This window comes from Ranitomeya variabilis, chromosome 1 (assembly GCF_051348905.1).
Source record: "Ranitomeya variabilis isolate aRanVar5 chromosome 1, aRanVar5.hap1, whole genome shotgun sequence".
NCBI classification, from domain to species: Eukaryota; Metazoa; Chordata; class Amphibia; order Anura; family Dendrobatidae; genus Ranitomeya; species Ranitomeya variabilis.
The window spans coordinates 599,218,346-599,239,340 of NC_135232.1; the positions used below are offsets into that span (position 1 = coordinate 599,218,346).

The window sequence follows — 20,995 nt, forward strand, 5'->3', positions numbered from 1 at the left end:
TGCTAGTGTGTCGTATATCAGGCAGCCACTTTCTGCCATGTTCATAGTGTTGTGTTATACCACTGGGCCAGAGTTGTGGTTCAGTTTCTCCCCCCAAAAGTGAGATAGTAATTCTCACACAGTTTATATTGTGCTGTTCTGCTATTATGTTGTATATCAGGCAGCCACTTTCTGCCACGTTCATAGTGTTGTGTTATACAACTGGGCCAGAGTTGTGGTTCAGTGTCTCCCCCCAAAAGTGAGATAGTATTTCTCACACAGTTTATATTCTGCTGTACTGCTAGTGTGTCGTATATCAGGCAGCCACTTTCTGCCACGTTCATAGTGTTGTGTTTTACCACTGGGCCAGAGTTGTGGTTCAGTGTCTCCCCCCAAAAGTGAGATAGTATTTCTCACACAGTTTATATTCTGCTGTACTGCTAGTGTGTCGTATATCAGGCAGCCACGTTCTGCCACGTTCATAGTGTTGTGTTATACCACTTGGCCAGAGTTGTGGTTCAGTTTCTCCCCCCAAAAGTGAGATAGTAATTCTCACAGAGTTTATATTGTGCTGTACTGCTAGTGTGTCGTATATCAGGCAGCCACTTTCTGCCACGTTCACAGTGTTGTGTTATACCAATGGGCCAGAGTTGTGGTTCAGTGTCTCCCCCCAAATGTGAGATAGTATTTCTCACACAGTTTATATTCTGCAGTACTGCTAGTGTGTCATATATCAGGCAGCCACTTTCTGCCACATTCATAGTGTTGTGTTATACCACAGGGCCAAAGTTGTGGTTCAGTGTCTCCCCCCAAAAGTGAGATAGTAATTCTCACACAGTTTATATTGTGCTGTACTGCTAGTGTGTCGTATATCAGGCAGCCACTTTCTGCCACATTCATAGTGTTGTGTTATACCACTGGGCCAGAGTTGTGGTTCAGTGTCTCCCCCCAAAAGTGAGATAGTATTTCTCACACAGTTTATATTCTGCAGTACTGCTAGTGTGTCATATATCAAGCAGCCACTTTCTGCCACGTTCATAGTGTTGTGTTATACCACTGGGCCAGAGTTGTGGTTCAGTGTCTCCCCCCAAAAAATGAGGAAGTCTGGTGGAAAAGGCCGTGGGCGGGGGTTGCCAGCTAGTACTGATGGTGGTGGTGGTGCTGCATCTGGTGGTAGTGGCAAAAGCACAGTAGCACCTAAGGCTGGAGGTGTTGAGCCTGCGTCATCGTCTGGCTACACAAGGCCTCGAAGGCTCCCTTACCTGGGAGTAGGAAAACAGCTTTTAAAGCCGGAGCAGCAGGAAAAAGTTTTGTCTTTCCTTGCTGACTCAGCCTCTAGCTCTTTCACCTCCTCTTCCCAAATTTCAAAATCTAAGAGCAGCCAGTCGTCAGTGGATGCTTCCGGTCCGGAAAAAGACGTTTCCTTGTGTCCTTCTCCCAAACCAAAAGTGAAGGATGCGTCAGGTGACACTACAGGTTACTCCATGGAGCTCTTTACCCATACCATGCCAGGGTTAGAAAGGGAAATTGTACACTGCCCATTACAAGAAGAATCGGACATGGAGTGCACTGATGCACAGCCACAGCTAGATTATGATGCTGTTCCATTCACTCAGATCACTACATCGACCTCGCAGTTTCCTGAGCCAGAATCTGACCCTGATGAGACTATGGTGCCCTGTCCCGAACGCTATAGCACCGGCTTACACGGTGACACTGAGGAAGGTGCACATGACATTGTGGAGGAGGAGGTGATAGATGACCCAGTTCTTGACCCAGATTGGCAGCCATTGGGGGAAGAGGGTGCCGCTGGCACTAGCTCACAAGGGGAGGAGGGTTGTCCGCAGCAACACCAATCTACATTGCAACAGCTGTCATCAGCCAGGCCCGTATCAGGCCCAAAACGTGTGACAAAAACAGTTTTAGGACAGCGTGGCCAACCGCTGAAAGTTGCACAGCGTGCAATGCCTGAAAAGGAATTCCATAGTAGGAAGAGTGCAGTGTGGCATTTTTTTGACCAAGATCCCAATGATCAGTCTAAAGTCATCTGTAAGAAATGCTCAAATTCCTTTAGCAGAGGGAAGATTCTTCAAAATTTAAATACAACGTGCATGCGTAGACATTTAACCAGCATGCACTTGCAAGCCTGGACTAATTACCAAATGTCCTGTACCGTTGGTGCACCTGGTCAGAATGAAGGTAGTCAACAACACTACATTGCTTCCCTCACTGTAAGCCCACCGGTTCGGACACCACCAGCAGCAAATGTGGAGGGATCGTCGCAAGGCCAAAGCAGGCAGGGAATCGGAAGGTTATTGGTAGGAAGCACTGTATGTAGGCCAACATCACCAACTGTCTCTCAATCTGCCATGTCCACCACCACCTTTAGTTCCTCCATCTGCAGGTCTCCTGTCCAGCTCACCCTAGAAGAGACTCTCGTGAGGAAAAGAAAGTACTCATCCTCTCATCCGCGTACACAGAGTTTGAACGCCCACATTGCCAGATTAATCTCGTTAGAGATGATGCCCTACCGGTTGGTCGAAAGCAAAACTTTCAAAGACCTGATGGCCTATGCAGTACCACGCTATGACCTACCCAGTCGCCACTTCTTTGTGAGAAAAGCCATCCCAGCCCTCCACCAGCATGTCAAAGACCGCATTGTCCATGCACTGAGGCAGTCTGTCAGTGGAAAGGTGCACCTCACCACAGATGCATGGACCAGTAGGCATGGCTAGGGATGTTACGTGTCCATCACGGCGCACTGGGTTAATGTGGTGGATGCAGGGTCCACAGGGGACAGCCATAGTGGGACAGTTCTGCCTAGCCCACGGTCTAAGAAACAGTTGGCAGTAGGCGTTCGACCCCCCTCCTCCTCCTCCTCCTCCTCCAGAAGCGACAGCTCGTCCACAGAGCGCAGTTGCCTGGCAACTCCATCTGCAGCTGCCAGTGTTGCACACGAGGTGTCTCATTATGGAACAGCTAGTGGTAAGCGTCAGCAGGCTGTGTTGGAAATGAAGTGTTTAGGTGACAACAGACACACCGTGGAAGTTCTGGCCGAGTTCTTGCAGCAAGAAAGTGAGTCATGGCTGGGCAGTGTACATCTTGAGGCAGGCAAGGTAGTCAGTGATAACGGAAGGAATTTTATGGCTGCCATTGTCCTTTCACAACTTAAACACATACCTTGCTTGGCTCACACTTTGAACCTGGTGGTGCAGTGCTTCCTGAAAAATTATCCGGAGTTACCAGCCCTGCTCCTGAAGGTGCGAAAACTTTGTTCACACATCCGCCGGTCGCCCGTACACTCCAGCCGAATGCTGAACCATCAGTGATCGCTAAATCTTCCACAGCAACGCTTAATTATAGATGTTGCAACAAGGTGGAACTCCACACTGCACATGGTTCAGAGGCTGTGTGAACAGAGGCGTGCTGTCATTTATTTGTGGGAGGATACGCATACATGAGCAGGCAGTTGGATGGCAGACATGGAGTTGTCTGGTGTGCAGTGGTCGAAGCTACAAGACCTCTGTCAAGTCCTTCAGTGTTTTGAGGAATGCACACGGCTGGTAAGTGCAGACGACGCCATCATAAGCATGAGCATCCCACTTATGCGTCTGCTGATGCAAATTTTGACGCACATTAAGGAGCAGGCATCTGCAGCCGAGGAGGAGGGAAGCCTTGATGACAGTCAGCCATTGTCTGGTCAGGGAACTGTCCAGGACGAGGTGGCGGACGAAGAGGATGAGGAGGAGGATGATGGGGCTGAATATGTATGGGAGGAGGGAGCTTCTCAGGGGGCAATAGAAACTGGTGCCGTTGCAAGGTCTGGTACAGGTTTCTTGCGGGACACTTTTGATGTAGATTTGCAAGAAAGTGCTCCTCAACCCAGCAGAAGCAGTGAATTGACACCTGGAACATTGACCCACATGGCTGAGTATGCCTTGTGTATCCTAAAAAGGGACCCCCGCATTGTCAAAATGATGACCGATGATGATTACTGGTTGGCCTGCCTACTGGATCCACGCTACAAAGGGAAATTGTAAAATATCATGCCACATGAGAACCTAGAGCAAATATTGGCTACCAAACAAGCAACTCTTGTAGACCGTTTGGTTCTGGCATTCCCAGCACACAGCGGATGTTATGGTTCTCACACGAGCCGTAGGGGGCAACATGGCAGAGGTGCTAGCGGTGCAGAAATCCAAAGTGGCGTTGGACAGAGGGGTTTTATGACAAGGTTGTGGATGATTTTTCAATGACCGCTGACACGACAGGGACAGCTGCATCGATTCAAAGTGACAGGAGACAGCATTTGTCCAGTATGGTTACAAACTACTTTTCCTCCCTTATCGATGTTCTCCCTCACAGGTCATTCCCCTTTGATTACTGGGCATCTAAACTAGACACCTGGCCTGAATTGGCAGAATATGCATTACAGGAGCTCGCTTGCCCTGCTGCCAGTGTGCTATCAGAAAGAGTCTTCAGTGCTGCTGGTTCAATACTGACCGAAAAAAGGACACGTCTGGCTACCCAAAATGTTGATGATCTAACCTTCATTAAAATGAACCAATCATGGATTTCAAATTCTTTTGCCCCACCTTCCCCTGCTGACACGTAGCTTTCCTTTAAAAAGGTCTTGCTTTTGGACTCCTCTTACTGACTGCTCCAATTCCTCCATTTGCTGCTGCTGAATGTCCACCATAAGCCATTTTTAACACCTCCCTAAATGGGCTGACGCCCCCCACGGGCCCATGGTCACCACTTGGCGCAAGCACCCGTGCGAGTGCCGTTCGCCTGGACAGGTGGGTGTGCCCACTTTTGGCTGACGGCACTGGCACATGGTCCCTCATCGTACAATTAAGTGTCTCTGGTGGTGGGGGTGCACACCCAACGTCAGACACACCATCGTAATATGAGGGGCCCTGGGCCAGTACCGCCGCCCACGAGAGAATGTCCCCCCCCCCCCAGCTCAAACAGTGCTCCACCGCTGTTTAGTCGGTGCTGTTAAATCCTTCAATGGCACTGCCAATACAAATTGAGAGATGATAGTAAATATATACAGGGACCATGCCCTCCATTTTGACTAGTGAATACTGTGCGCGAACTACCACTATCTGGTACTCAGCAGAGGAACCCACCCCTGTACGTTGCTTTGCCACCTGTTTATTTACGAACATTTTTTTTGCAGACATTTAGCCCGCTTTACTATTTAGGCCAACGTACTGTGTCAGCCACTTCTTCCAGTTGTCCTCCACCGAACAAAGCAGTGCCACCAGTTTACTCCTGTTACCAGTTTAGAACTGCATTGAGCCAACTTTATTCTTTGGGCCTATATCTGTTTCCTCCTCATCCTGCCCATTGCCCAGCCACTGCTAGATGAGTCTGCCGGTACATTGACCCAGACCACTACATTCCCCTTGCACTCTACATAGCCAGTATCTGATCCTGCAGAAAGTCTGGTTCCCCTTCCCGCATACTATACCACCTTACACGGGGACAAAGAGGAAGGTGCAGGCCTAGTAATTTTAGGCCTAGTAAGTCTGTCTGCGCCACTTCTAGCAATCGTCCTCCGCTGACCAAACCAGTGCTGCCTGTGTACCCCTGTTACCCATTTTGAACTGCATTGAGCCTACTTTTTTATTTTAGGCCTAGTAAGTCTGTCTGCGCCACTCCTAGCAATCGCCCTCCGCCTAACAAAACAATGCTGCCTTTGTACCCCTGTTACCCATTTTTAACTGCATTGCGCCTACTTTTTTATTTTAGGCCTCCTAAGTCTGTCTGGGCCACTCCAGTCCTGACAATCGTCCTCCGCTTAGCAACACTCTGCCGCGTGTGTACCCCTGTAACCAATTTTAAACTGCATTGAGCCAACTTTTTAAATTTAGGCCTTCTACCTGTGTCTGTCTGCGCCACTCAATACAGCTGTCCTTCACTGCACAAAGCAGAGCCTCAATTTGCAGCCGATATCACATATTAAAGTGCATTTGGCCTACTAGTTTGATTGGGCCTATTAACGGTGTCTGCGGCTCCTTCGTATTCTCCTGTGTTTTTCTCCTGAGCTTCAATCTTTAGGCTTTTGGCCTATAGGAATTTTAAAACTGCATTTGGCCTACTGGTTTGTTTGGGCCTACTAACGGTGTCTGACGCTACTTCCTGTTCTCCTCCACTGAACAAAGCAGTGCTGCCTGTTTACTCCTGTTACCAATTTTGAACTGCATTTAGCCTACTTTATTCTTTGGGCCTATATCTGTTTCCTCCTCATCCTGCCCATTGCCCAGCCACTGCTAGATGAGTCTGCCGGTACATTGACCCAGACCACTACATTCCCCTTGCACTCTACATAGCCAGTATCTGATCCTGCAGAAAGTCTGGTTCCCCTTCCCGCATACTATACCACCTTACACGGGGACAAAGAGGAAGGTGCAGATGAAAGTGCAGGTTCCTTCAACAGGTGGGGGGGCATACTCGTTGGCGACATCACTGGCACAGGGCCCCTCATAGTACGCAAAAGTGTCTCTGCCGGTGGGAGGCGCCCCCGCCGTCAATCACAACGCTGTACTTTGTGGGGCCCTGTGCCAATGGCAATGCGAACGAGTGTGCCCCCCCTGCTTGCTCAGGATCACAGCACTTGCAAAGTTGAAATACTTACCTCTCCCTGCTCCACCGCCGTGACATAGTCTGCGTTTCCTGGGCCCACAAAAAACTTGAGCCAGCCCTACCCCCCCACAGCATTAGCCAAATGACCCCCAATTTTCAATGCCTAACTATTATTATAAGGTAAATTAAGATTGACAAGCTTAAGTAACAAGAATTGATGTTCTTGGCATTAAAATGGGCTCTGTTGGTGTTTTCCTGTCCTCCACTCACTGCCGACTTTGATTCTCCATTGACTTGCATTGGGTTTCGTGTTTCGGTCAGATCCCCAATTTTTCGCAATAATCGGCCGATTTCACCCGACCCAACTTTTGACAAAGTTGGGTTTCGCGAAACCCGACTCGATCCTGAAAAAGTAAAAGTCGCTCAACTCTAGCCAGCACTAAACAAAAGGCAAATAAAAAACCGTGTGGCATTTGCAAAGTCCCACAGCCTGCTAAACAGATGGACGCAGGAAAAGTGGCAGAAAGTGGATTTCTCTGATGAATCTTCAGTAGAATTACACCACAGCCACCACAAATACTGCAGGAGACCTACTGGAGTCCATATGGATCCAAAATACACACAGAAAACAGTTAAATTTGGTGGTGTAAAGATCATGGTCTGGGGTTACATTCAGTATGGGGGTGTGCGAAACATTTGCAAGTTGGAAGGCAATATCAATAGCCTAAAATATCAAGAAGTATTAGCTACCTCTTATATTCCAAATCACAAAAGGGGTCAAATTCTGCAGCAGGATGGTGCTCCATCTCATACATCCATCTCTACAACAGAGTTCCTCCAGGCAAAAAGATCAAGGTGCTCAAAGACTGGCCAGTCCAGTCACCAGACATGAACATCATTGAGCATATTTGGGGTAGGATGAAAGAGGAAGCTTGGAAGACAAAACCAAAGAATGTAGATGAACTCTGGGAGGCATGTAAGACTGCATTCCTTGCTATTCCTGATGACTTCATTAATAAAGTGTATGAATCATTGTTGAACTGCATGGATGCAGTCCTTCATGCTCATGGGAGTCACACAAAATATTAAATATGACTCTAATAGCACCACAACTTCATTCACAAATGTTATGCAACGTATATTAGTATTTTAAGTTAGTTATTTGTTTCAATATCACTTTACTTTCTGTGGGCGACAAAACTTTTTTCTTGCCAAAATCTGACCATTCTGTGTCCATTAACTGATCAATATTTCTGCATTGATGCCAATTTATTTTCTTCACCTAAACCACATTTCGGAGGGTTTCAGCTTTCAAAAGAATAATTTATACAATCAATGGATGAATTTAACGTCAGGTTATAAGCTTTTATTTACATAAAATGGATAAGCGACATAACTTCTGTCAGGGCATGTATGCTCTGTGCTGATCAGTGGCAAGAACCCTGAAACAGTGCTATCAACAGATGAGTCTCTGGTCTGGTATGAGTTACAATGCATATAGAGATAACACTAAGATTATATAGGGATATATAGGCCTTTCATGTTGTATTTTCCCCCTTTTATAGCACAAGAAGTGGTCAAAGGCCAATAAAGTTTGAGACAGGGCAATTGGACAGTCATTTTAGCCTGCTTTCACACATTGTGGCTTCAGTTATTTTTCTTTCAAGAGCTTTCTCTGAAGTAACAGCAAAACTAGTTACAACACTTCGAAAATGGTGGCAAAAATCCTGCAGTTTTGATGTGACTTCAGAAAATATCTGACAGAAATGCATTATTTCCATAAGGAAGAATAAATACAAACCAATAAAATAAACAATGAATTATATAATAACAATAAATAATATTATACGAAACAAATGTTGTAGAAATGAACGAATTTTACCCCAAAATTTTGATTCACAGCTAAACAATTTGCTGCTGATCACAACTAGTGCAAATCATCCAATTGCCCTGAATAGAGGTGAAACACTCTGACATCTCTGAGGACTGTATTGAACATTTTTTAAGTTCTTTAATACAAACACAACCTTAGTAATATCAAAGTGACTGCAAGATAAACGGTTACAAGTATATAAATAGCAGTCATTATTCTCTGCTAGTGTTGAGCATTCCGATACCGCAAGTATCGGGTATCGGCCGATATTTGCTGTATCGGAATTCCGATACCGAGTTCCGATATTTTTGTGATATCGGAAATCGGAATCGGAAGTTCCCAGTGTATGGTTCCCAGGGTCTGGAGGAGAGGAGACTCTCCTTCAGGCCCTGGGATCCATATTCATGTAAAAAATAAAGAATTAAAATAAAAAATATGGATATACTCACCCGTCCGGCGGCCCCTGGACCTTACCGATGTAACCGGCAGCCTCCGTTCCTAAGAATGAGCAGTGAAGGACCTTCGATGTGTATTGGAACAACACAAAAAATCTAGATAAAAAAGGCAAATTGGACATAAATTACCACAGAACCCGCAAAATGGACCTGCGTAACGAGTTGTTTTTTTAAACACTCGCTATACAGTTTCTTTGGTACACTATCACACACAATCTATAATGTTTATTCAATGTTTTATGACTCTCTCTCCCTATCTGTCTAGCTAAGCTATAAGCTCTGATATCCTCTCACTGTTCAGATTCACCACAAAATGGCTGCTGTATTCTCCATCTCGACTCTTATACAGACTTCTAATTCGCTGCTCTATACTATGTACTATGTGCTATGTGATATGATAGCTGCAAAGTGTTATAGGAAAGACCAGCCAGCCACACCTGATGACATGTGAACCTTCTCTGGTTGATAATTTTTTTTTGCAATGTATAAAAGTGCAGCTATCATTTTAGGCAATTAACAAGAGCCAGATAGCAAATTACATGAATTTGTAAAATTCTGTGAATTCCTAAAAGTTGACACAAACTGATCTCTAGCTAAAACAAAATTCAGTTATGTAAATTTTACATGGACTTTTCTAGATTCCTCCTTAGCATTTAGCAAACAAATATTATGGTCTTAACTAATATAACATCTCCAGGCATGTTCATTCTTCTTGGACTATCAGACGTTCCTTACCTTCAGCATATCTATTTCTTTCTGTTCTTGGTAATGTATATTGCAACTTTGACAGGAAATCTTCTACTAATTATAGTAGTGAGGATTAACCCAACTCTACAGACCCCCATGTACTTTTTCTTGAGTAACCTCTCTTTTATTGACATCTGCTTCTCATCCACCATAGTACCTAAAATCTTGATTAACACTCTTGCCAAAGACAGAAGTATTTCCCTGTTGGGATGTGCCTTGCAGATGTACTTCTCACTAGCCTTAGGGGCAACTGAGTGTATACTACTTGCAGTTATGGCCTTTGATCGATTTGCTGCCATCTGTAAGCCACTGCACTACAACACCATCATGAGCAAGGGTTTGTGCATTACTCTAGCAATAGGATCATGGATGGCATGCTTCATGAACTCCACTGTCCATGTTTTTATTACATTCCAACTGCCCTACTGCAAAACCCACCATATCAGCCACTTCTTTTGTGAGATACCTCCAATTTTGCAAATATCTTGCAGAGATACCAGACTCAACGAAATAGCGATGTATGTTTCTGCTGGCATCATCGTTATGATGGCTTTCTTCCTAACTCTCATTTCATACATCCACATAATCTCCACCATCATGAAGATCCAGTCTTCTCAAGGGAGGCAGAAGGCATTCTCCACATGCGCCTCCCACCTCACCGTTGTTACTCTCTACTATGGGACTATTATGTTCATGTACCTACGACCCCGCTCTGCTTACTTACCTGAAATAGACAAGACTATCTCTATCATGTATACTGTCGTAACACCTATGTTGAACCCCTTCATCTACAGCGTAAGAAATAAGGACGTGAAATGTACCATAAAAAAATTGTTTCACTAGAATTTGAACTCTCTAGGAGAATTTGCAAACACCACAACATGACTCATAATATTAGCTTTCATCAGATATTATGGAGAGACAACTCTATTAACTATTGGTTCATTTAAAGAGAATATTTTATCAGAAAATCTGATAAATGCATGTTTTGGGTTATAATTTTGTCAATTTTTTTCATATCATAATCTTTATTAAAATATAAAAATGAGAAATCTTGCAATTTTACATGAAACACTGAGGTTTCCTAAGACTTCAACTTCCTGTTGTTTAAGGAAACAACATATGTACATAGTCACAATGGCCAACTTTCACTCAAATCTTCTCTATAGAAACATCTAATGATCATATGCAAAGCTCATTGTGAAGGAAGGAAGAGCAGGGTCAGCTATGTCATTGCTTCCTGTGATTCTTGAATCCTGTGAAAACTGTTCCTGAATTGACAGGAAGAATGACGGTAAAATAATACCAGTGACAGGTATGAAAATTGTTTTTATTGTTTTGGTTTTCTTTAAATGCCCATTAAAAACAAATACATGTAACACAAAACCTTGATTTTGTCAGAAGACCTGCCAGGTCAAAAGTAGCCAGAATTTACTACTATTTTACTCCTGATGCTTGCGTGAATATTCAGTTTTTATGTTTTTGTTGTCAGTGTCACTAAAAAATAGCACTAAATGAAAAGGATGGTATCTACAGAGCTGTGTGGCAAACAGAAAAATATACTCAGGGGAGCAGCATGAATGAAAAGAAAAGAAAATTTCCAGGTTTGATCCAGAGACAAGTCTTCTTTAAGAACTACCAATTTGCTTCTCTTGTCATGTTCATTCAATACCACTTTAAAAAATGGACAAAGGGAACAGATCATTGTAAAATAAAGAAATTTAGTATAATGTCACTTACAGTGGGTATGGAAAGTATTCATATCCCTTTAAATTGTTCACCCTTTGTTTCATTGCAGCCATTTGGTAAATTCAAAAAAGTTAATTTTTCTCTGTACACTCTGCACCCCATCTTGAAAAACAAATGTTATTTTTGCAAATTTACTAAAAAAGGAAAAATTGAAATATTACATGGTCATAAGTATTCAGACCCTTTGCTCAGTATTGTGTAGAAGCACCCTTTTGAGCTAGTACAGCCATGAGTCTTCTTGGGAATGATGCAACAAGTTTTTCACACTTGGATTTGGGAATCCTCTGCTTTCTTCCTTGCAGATCCTCTCCAGTTTCGTCAGGTTGGATGGTGAACGCTGATGGACAGCCATTTTTAGGTCTCTCCAGAGATGCTCAATTGGGTTAAGGTCAGGGCTCTAGCTGGGCCAGTGAAGAATGGTCACAGAGTTGTTCTGAAGCCACTCCTTTGTTATTTTAGCTGTGTGCTTAGGGTCGTTGTCTTGGGATTGTATTGGGCAGGTGATGAGCAGTGCCTGGTTTTCTCCATACATACCGTTTAAAATTATCACCAAAAAGGTCTATCTTCGTCTCATCAGACGAGATCAGATCTTATTTTCTCATAGTGTGGGAGATCTTCATGTGTTTTTTAGCAAACACTATGTGGGCTTTCATATGTCTTGCACTGAGGAGAGGCTTCCATTGGGCCATTCTGCCATAAAGGCCGACTGGTAGAGGGCTGCAGTGATATTTGACTTTGTGGAACTTTCTCCCATCTCCCTACTGCATCTCTGGAGCTCAGCCACAGTGATCTTGGGGTTCTTCTTTACCTTTGTCACCAAGGTTCTTCGCTCAGTTTAGCTGGACGGCCAGGTCTACGAAGAATTCTGGTGCTCCCAAACTTCTTCCATTTAAGGATTATGAAGGCTACTGTGCTCTTAGGAACCTTAAGTACTGCATAAATTCTGTTGTAACCTTGGCCAGATCTGTGTCTTGCCACAATTCTGTCTCTGAGCTCCTTGGCCAGTTCCTTTGACCTCACAATTCTCATTTGGTCTGACATGCACTGTGACCTGTGAGGTCTTATATAGACAGGTGTGTGCCTTTCCAAATCAAGTCCTATCAGTATAATTAAACACAGCTGGACTCCAATGAAGGAGTAGAACCATCTTAAGGAGGATCACAAGGAAATGGACAGCATGTGACTTAAATATGAGTGTCTAAGAAAAGGGTCTGAATACTTAAGACTATGTGTTATTTCAGTTTTTCTTTTTTATTAAATTTGCAAAAATTTCTACATTTCTGTTTTTTTTTCAGTCAAGATGGGGTGCAGAGTGGACATTAATGTGAAAAAAAGCCTTTTTTGAATTTACCAAATGGCTGCAATGAAACTATTGAAAAATTTAAATGGGTCTGAATACTTTCCGTACCCACTATATACCATAGAACCTCTGCCTCTCCAGCATGGCTTCAGTTGTCTCCATAGGGACCAAACATGATCATGTCGTACTTGCAGATTGGAGTACTAGGTGGAAGAAATTACTCTATCAATTCTGCTTCCATTTTGGCAGCTACACTGCGTTCAATGTAGTGAATAGAAGCATCTGCAAAACTAATGCTTCTGTAGGACCTGAAGATCACATAATTGCAGGATGTTCCCAGGCGAAGCTGCTAAATCCATGCAAACCTAAATCATCTCTGCCAGAGTTTTTCATCACTTTACTGTGCTGATTTCCTCTGTAACTGGGGTTCAAATTACTGTACTTAAAAAAAATCTCAAAATGAAGATCACCACCAACCAGCCTTATTAATTTCCGAGTGATGATCAGATAAAGGTGGAAGATCAATTTCCTTGAACTGGGCCCAATCAAATGAATGGCAATAAGTTTATCTAACAGTTAGTAAACTTTTATGAAAAATGTTTAGAATTGAGAGTCCTCAGTGGTTGATACCTTTTAATGGCTAACTGAAAAGATGGTAACAAATTGCAAGCTTTCGAGACTACACAGGTCTCTTCATCAGGCATAGACTAATACAAATTCTGAAGAATCACATATTTATGCACAACATAGCACAGAAAAAAAAATGTTGTGCATAAATATGTGATTCTTCAGAATTTGTATTAGTCTATGCCTGATGAAGAGACCTGTGTAGTCTCGAAAACTTGCAATTTGTTACCATCTTTTCAGTTAGCCATTAAAAGGTATCAACCACTGAGGACTCTCAATTCTAAATATTTTTCTATCTACTGGCTAACACGGTACCAAGATATATATCTAAACTTTTATGAACTTTTTAAAAGTGATGGAAACAGACACAAGTTAAGTTGATGTCAAGGGACTTGTAATTACCATTGGGAGAGTTGAACTTCATATTAACTCTTCATCCACTCATTTGCATAAAGAAGGAATAAATGTGTGAGAACTAATATATATGACGGTAGTGTTAGAGTTTCTTTCCTCTATCTTCATAGAGAGTGAGACGCTCCACCAACACCGGCAGATGTCAGCACATTAAAACAAAGATAAAAAAGTAAGCCTCAGCAACGAATTTCAAATATCTAAAAACTTTCAAAAACTATTATTTTGCTTCATTGTAAATATTAATATTGTTATTATTATTATTATTATTATATACAATGGTTGTTTGCTCAGATTATTAATAACATGATGGTCCTAAGGTAGGTAAAAGCAAACATTAATTATAATATAATAAGGCAGTTATCTTGGACTTTAACACTGAATGAGTGTATAGGTGCTCAGAGTGCTCAAGCATGCAGAAAGTGTGCAGTAGTGTAGTTTGCATATAGGAGTGCAAAAGTGTGTTTAGATGTGTGCACTGCAGGTGAACAGTATGTATAAAAGAAGCACAAAGTAGAAGTGTACATATGTGTAATGTGTATACAGGATAGAAGAGTGAAATATGTTCAGGTGCACAGTGTGTATACAGGAGTGCAGAGTGGGATGTGTAGAGATGTATAACGTATATACAGGATAGAAGAGTGAAATATGTTCAGGTGCACAGTGTGTATACAGGAGTGCAGAGAGGGATGTGTGCAGGTATGTAATGTATATACAGGATAGAAGAGTGAAATATGTTCAGGTGCACAGTGTGTATACAGGAGTGCAGAGTGGGATGTGTGCAGATGTGTAATGTATATACAGGATAGAAGAGTGAAATATGTTCAGCTGTACAGTGTGTATACAGGAGTGCAGAGAGGGATGTGTGCATGTATGTAATGTATATACAGGATAGAAGAGTGAAATATGTTCAGGTGCACAGTGTGTATACAGGAGTGCAGAGTGGGATGTGTACAGATGTGTAATGTATATACAGGATAGAAGAGTGAAATATGTTCAGGTGCACAGTGTGTATACAGGAGTGCAGAGTGGGATGTGTACAGATGTGTAATGTATATACAGGATAGAAGAGTGAAATATGTTCAGGTGTACAGTGTGTATACAGGAGTGCAGAGTGGGATGTGTACAGATGTCTAATGTATATACAGGATAGAAGAGTGAAATATGTTCAGGTGCACAGTGTGTATACAGGAGTGCAGAGTGGGATATGTACAGATGTATAATGTATATACAGGATAGAAGAGTGAAATATGTTCAGCTGTACAGTGTGTATACAGGAGTGCAGAGTGGGATGTGTGCAGATGTGTAATGTGTATACAGGAGTGCAGAGTGGGATGTGTACAGATGTGTAATGTATAAACAGGATAGAAGAGTGAAATATGTTCAGGTGCACAATGTGTATACAGGAGTGCAGAATGGGATGTGTGCAGATGTGTAATGTGTATACAGGAGTGCAGAGTGGGATGTGTACAGATGTGTAATGTATAAACAGGATAGAAGAGTGAAATATGTTCAGGTACACAGTGTGTATACAGGAGTGCAGAGTGGGATGTGTGCAGATGTGTAATGTATATACAGGATAGAAGAGTGAAATATGTTCAGGTACACAGTGTGTATACAGGAGTGCAGAGTGGGATGTGTGCAGATGTGTAATGTACAGTGGGGCAAAAAAGTATTTAGTCAGTCAGCAATAGTGCAAGTTCCACCACTTAAAAAGATGAGAGGCGTCTGTAATTTACATCATAGGTAGACCTCAACTATGGGAGACAAACTGAGAAAAAAAATCCAGAAAATCACATTGTCTGTTTTTTTATCATTTTATTTGCATATTATGGTGGAAAATAAGTATTTGGTCAGAAACAAACAATCAAGATTTCTGGCTCTCACAGACCTGTAACTTCTTCTTTAAGAGTCTCCTCTTTCCTCCACTCATTACCTGTAGTAATGGCACCTGTTTAAACTTGTTATCAGTATAAAAAGACACCTGTGCACACCCTCAAACAGTCTGACTCCAAACTCCACAATGGTGAAGACCAAAGAGCTGTCAAAGGACACCAGAAACAAAATTGTAGCCCTGCACCAGGCTGGGAAGACTGAATCTGCAATAGCCAACCAGCTTGGAGTGAAGAAATCAACAGTGGGAGCAATAATTAGAAAATGGAAGACATTCAAGACCACTGATAATCTCCCTCGATCTGGGGCTCCACGCAAAATCCCACCCCGTGGGGTCAGAATGATCACAAGAACGGTGAGCAAAAATCCCAGAACCACGCGGGGGGACCTAGTGAATGAACTGCAGAGAGCTGGGACCAATGTAACAAGGCCTACCATAAGTAACACACTACGCCACCATGGACTTAGATCCTGCAGTGCCAGACGTGTCCCACTGCTTAAGCCAGTACATGTCCGGGCCCGTCTGAAGTTTGCTAGAGAGCATTTGGATGATCCAGAGGAGTTTTGGGAGAATGTCCTATGGTCTGATGAAACCAAACTGGAACTGTTTGGTAGAAACACCACTTGTCGTGTTTGGAGGAAAAAGAATACTGAGTTGCATCCATCAAACACCATACCTACTGTAAAGCATGGTGGTGGAAACATCATGCTTTGGGGCTGTTTCTCTGCAAAGGGGCCAGGACGACTGATCCGGGTACATGAAAGAATGAATGGGGCCATGTATCGTGAGATTTTGATTGCAAACCTCCTTCCATCAGCAAGAGCATTGAAGATGAAACGTGGCTGGGTCTTTCAACATGACAATGATCCAAAGCACACCGCCAGGGCAACGAAGGAGTGGCTTCATAAGAAGCATTTCAAGGTCCTGGAGTGGCCTAGCCAGTCTCCAGATCTCAACCCTATAGAAAACCTTTGGAGGGAGTTGAAAGTCCGTGTTGCCAAGCAAAAAGCCAAAAACATCACTGCTCTAGAGGAGATCTGCATGGAGGAATGGGCCAACATACCAACAACAGTGTGTGGCAACCTTGTGAAGACTTACAGAAAACGTTTGACTTCTGTCATTGTCAACAAAGGATATATTACAAAGTATTGAGATGAAATTTTGTTTCTGACCAAATACTTATTTTCCACCATAATATGCAAAAAAAATGATAAAAAAACAGACAATGTGATTTTCTGGATTTTTTTTTCTCAGTTTGTCTCCCATAGTTGAGGTCTACCTATGATGTAAATTACAGACGCCTCTCATCTTTTTAAGTGGTGGAACTTGCACTATTGCTGACTGACTAAATACTTTTTTGCCCCACTGTATATACAGGATAGAAGAGTGAAATATGTTCAGGTGCACAGTGTGTATACAGGAGTGCAGAATGGGATGTGTACAGATGTGTAATGTGCATACAAGAGTGCAGAGTGCGATGTGTACAGATGTGTAATGTATAAACAGGATAGAAGAGTGAAATATGTTCAGGTGCACAGTGTGTATACAGGAGTGCAGAGTGGGATGTGTGCAGATGTGTAATGTATATACAGGATAGAAGAGTGAAATATGTTCAGGTGCACAGTGTGTATACAGGAGTGCAGAGTGGAATGTGTGCAGATGTGTAATGTATATACAGGATAGAAGAGTGAAATATGTTCAGGTGCACAGTGTGTATACAGGAGTGCAGAGTGGGATGTGTGCAGATGTGTAATGTATATACAGGATAGAAGAGTGAAATATGTTCAGGTGCACAGTGTGTATACAGGAGTGCAGAGTGGGATGTATACAGATGTGTAATGTGCATACAGGAGTGCAGAGTGCGATGTGTACAGATGTGTAATGTATAAACAGGATAGAAGAGTGAAATATGTTCAGGTGCACAGTGTGTATACAGGAATGCAGAGTGGGATGTGTGCAGATGTGTAATGTGTATACGGGATACAAGAGTGAAATATGTTCAGGTGCACATTGTGTATATAGGAGTGCAGAGTGGGATGTGTGTAGATGTGTAATGTTTAAACAGGATAGAAGAGTGAAATATGTTCAGGTGCACAGTGTGTATACAGGAGTGCAGAGTGGGATGTGTACAGATGTATAACGCATATACAGGATAGAAGAGTGAAATATGTTCAGGTGTACAGTGTGTATACAGGAGTGCAGAGTGCGATGTGTGCAGATGTGTAATGTGTATACAGGAGTGCAGAGTGGGATGTGTACAGATGTGTAATGTATAAACAGGATAGAAGAGTGAAATATGTTCAGATGCACAGTGTGTATACAGGAGTGCAGAGTGGGATGTGTACAGATGTATAACGTATATACAGGATAGAAGAGTGAAATATGTTCAGGTGCACAGTGTGTATACAGGAGTGCAGAGTGGGATGTGTACAGATGTGTAATGTATATACAGGATAGAAGAGTGAAATATGTTCAGGTGTACAGTGTGTATACAGGAGTGCAGAGTGGGATGTGTACAGATGTGTAATGTATATACAGGATAGAAGAGTGAAATATGTTCAGCTGTACAGTGTGTATACAGGAGTGCAGAGTGGGATGTGTACAGATGTCTAATGTATATACAGGATAGAAGAGTGAAATATGTTCAGGTGCACAGTGTGTATACAGGAGTGCAGAGTGGGATATGTACAGATGTATAACGTATATACAGGATAGAAGAGTGAAATATGTTCAGCTGTACAGTGTGTATACAGGAGTGCAGAGTGGGATATGTGCAGATGTGTAATGTGTATACAGGAGTGCAGAGTGGGATGTGTACAGATGTGTAATGTATAAACAGGATAGAAGAGTGAAATATGTTCAGGTGCACAATGTGTATACAGGAGTGCAGAATGGGATGTGTGCAGATGTGTAATGTGTATACAGGAGTGCAGAGTGGGATGTGTACAGATGTGTAATGTATAAACAGGATAGAAGAGTGAAATATGTTCAGGTGCACAATGTGTATACAGGAGTGCAGAGTGGGATGTGTGCAGATGTGTAATGTTTAAACAGGATAGAAGAGTGAAATATGTTCAGGTGCACAGGGTGTATACAGGAGTGCAGAGTGGGATGTGTACAGATGTGTAATGTGCATACAGGAGTGCAGAGTGCGATGTGTGCAGATGTGTAATGTTTAAACAGGATAGAAGAGTGAAATATGTTCAGGTGCACAGTGTGTATACAGGAGTGCAGAGTGGGATGTGTACAGATGTGTAATGTGCATACAGGAGTGCAGAGTGCGATGTGTACAGATGTGTAATGTATAAACAGGATAGAAGAGTGAAATATGTTCAGGTGCACAATGTGTATACAGGAGTGCAGAGTGGGATGTGTGCAGATGTGTAATGTATATACAGGATAGAAGAGTGAAATATGTTCAGGTGCACAGTGTGTATACAGGAGTGCAGAGTGGGATGTGTGCAGATGTGTAATGTATATACAGGATAGAAGAGTGAAATATGTTCAGGTGCACAGTGTGTATACAGGAGTGCAGAGTGGGATGTGTGCAGATGTGTAATGTATATACAGGATAGAAGAGTGAAATATGTTCAGGTGCACAGTGTGTATACAGGAGTGCAGAGTGGGATGTGTACAGATGTGTAATGTGCATACAGGAGTGCAGAGTGCGATGTGTACAGATGTGTAATGTATAAACAGGATAGAAGAGTGAAATATGTTCAGGTGCACAGTGTGTATACAGGAATGCAGAGTGGGATGTGTGCAGATGTGTAATGTGTATACGGGATACAAGAGTGAAATATGTTCAGGTGCACATTGTGTATATAGGAGTGCAGAGTGGGATGTGTGTAGATGTGTAATGTTTAAACAGGATAGAAGAGTGAAATATGTTCAGGTGCACAGTGTGTATACAGGAGTGCAGAGTGGGATGTGTACAGATGTATAACGCATATACAGGATAGAAGAGTGAAATATGTTCAGGTGTACAGTGTGTATACAGGAGTGCAGAGTGCGATGTGTGCAGATGTGTAATGTGTATACAGGAGTGCAGAGTGGGATGTGTACAGATGTGTAATGTATAAACAGGATAGAAGAGTGAAATATGTTCAGATGCACAGTGTGTATACAGGAGTGCAGAGTGGGATGTGTACAGATGTATAACGTATATACAGGATAGAAGAGTGAAATATGTTCAGGTGCACAGTGTGTATACAGGAGTGCAGAGTGGGATGTGTACAGATGTGTAATGTATATACAGGATAGAAGAGTGAAATATGTTCAGGTGTACAGTGTGTATACAGGAGTGCAGAGTGGGATGTGTACAGATGTGTAATGTATATACAGGATAGAAGAGTGAAATATGTTCAGCTGTACAGTGTGTATACAGGAGTGCAGAGTGGGATGTGTACAGATGTCTAATGTATATACAGGATAGAAGAGTGAAATATGTTCAGGTGCACAGTGTGTATACAGGAGTGCAGAGTGGGATATGTACAGATGTATAACGTATATACAGGATAGAAGAGTGAAATATGTTCAGCTGTACAGTGTGTATACAGGAGTGCAGAGTGGGATATGTGCAGATGTGTAATGTGTATACAGGAGTGCAGAGTGGGATGTGTACAGATGTGTAATGTATAAACAGGATAGAAGAGTGAAATATGTTCAGGTGCACAATGTGTATACAGGAGTGCAGAATGGGATGTGTGCAGATGTGTAATGTGTATACAGGAGTGCAGAGTGGGATGTGTACAGATGTGTAATGTATAAACAGGATAGAAGAGTGAAATATGTTCAGGTGCACAATGTGTATACAGGAGTGCAGAGTGGGATGTGTGCAGATGTGTAATGTTTAAACAGGATAGAAGAGTGAAATATGTTCAGGTGCACAGGGTGTATACAGGAGTGCAGAGTGGGATGTGTACAGATGTGTAATGTGCATACAGGAGTGCAGAGTGCGATGTGTGCAGATGTGTAATGTTTAAACAGGATAGAAGAGTGAAATATGTTCAGGTGCACAGTGTGTATACAGGAGTGCAGAGTGGGATGTGTACAGATGTGTAATGTGCATACAGGAGTGCAGAGTGCGATGTGTACAGATGTGTAATGTATAAACAGGATAGAAGAGTGAAATATGTTCAGGTGCACAATGTGTATACAGGAGTGCAGAGTGGGATGTGTGCAGATGTGTAATGTATATACAGGATAGAAGAGTGAAATATGTTCAGGTGCACAGTGTGTATACAGGAGTGCAGAGTGGGATGTGTGCAGATGTGTAATGTATATACAGGATAGAAGAGTGAAATATGTTCAGGTGCACAGTGTGTATACAGGAGTGCAGAGTGGGATGTGTGCAGATGTGTAAT

At 42.6% G+C, this 20,995-nt stretch overlaps 1 protein-coding gene across 1 annotated transcript in view; it reads left to right on the plus strand.

Moving 5' to 3' along the window:
• The first annotated feature begins 9,570 nt into the window (after positions 1-9,570).
• Positions 9,571-20,995, plus strand: part of LOC143797917 (olfactory receptor-like protein OLF1) — a 68,519-nt gene continuing 57,094 nt past the window's right edge. The window contains exons 1-2 of the mRNA XM_077281096.1: positions 9,571-10,470; positions 16,017-16,068. Of these exons, the coding sequence (XP_077137211.1) occupies positions 9,571-10,470; positions 16,017-16,068 (952 nt within the window). The remainder of the gene's footprint in view (positions 10,471-16,016; positions 16,069-20,995) is intronic.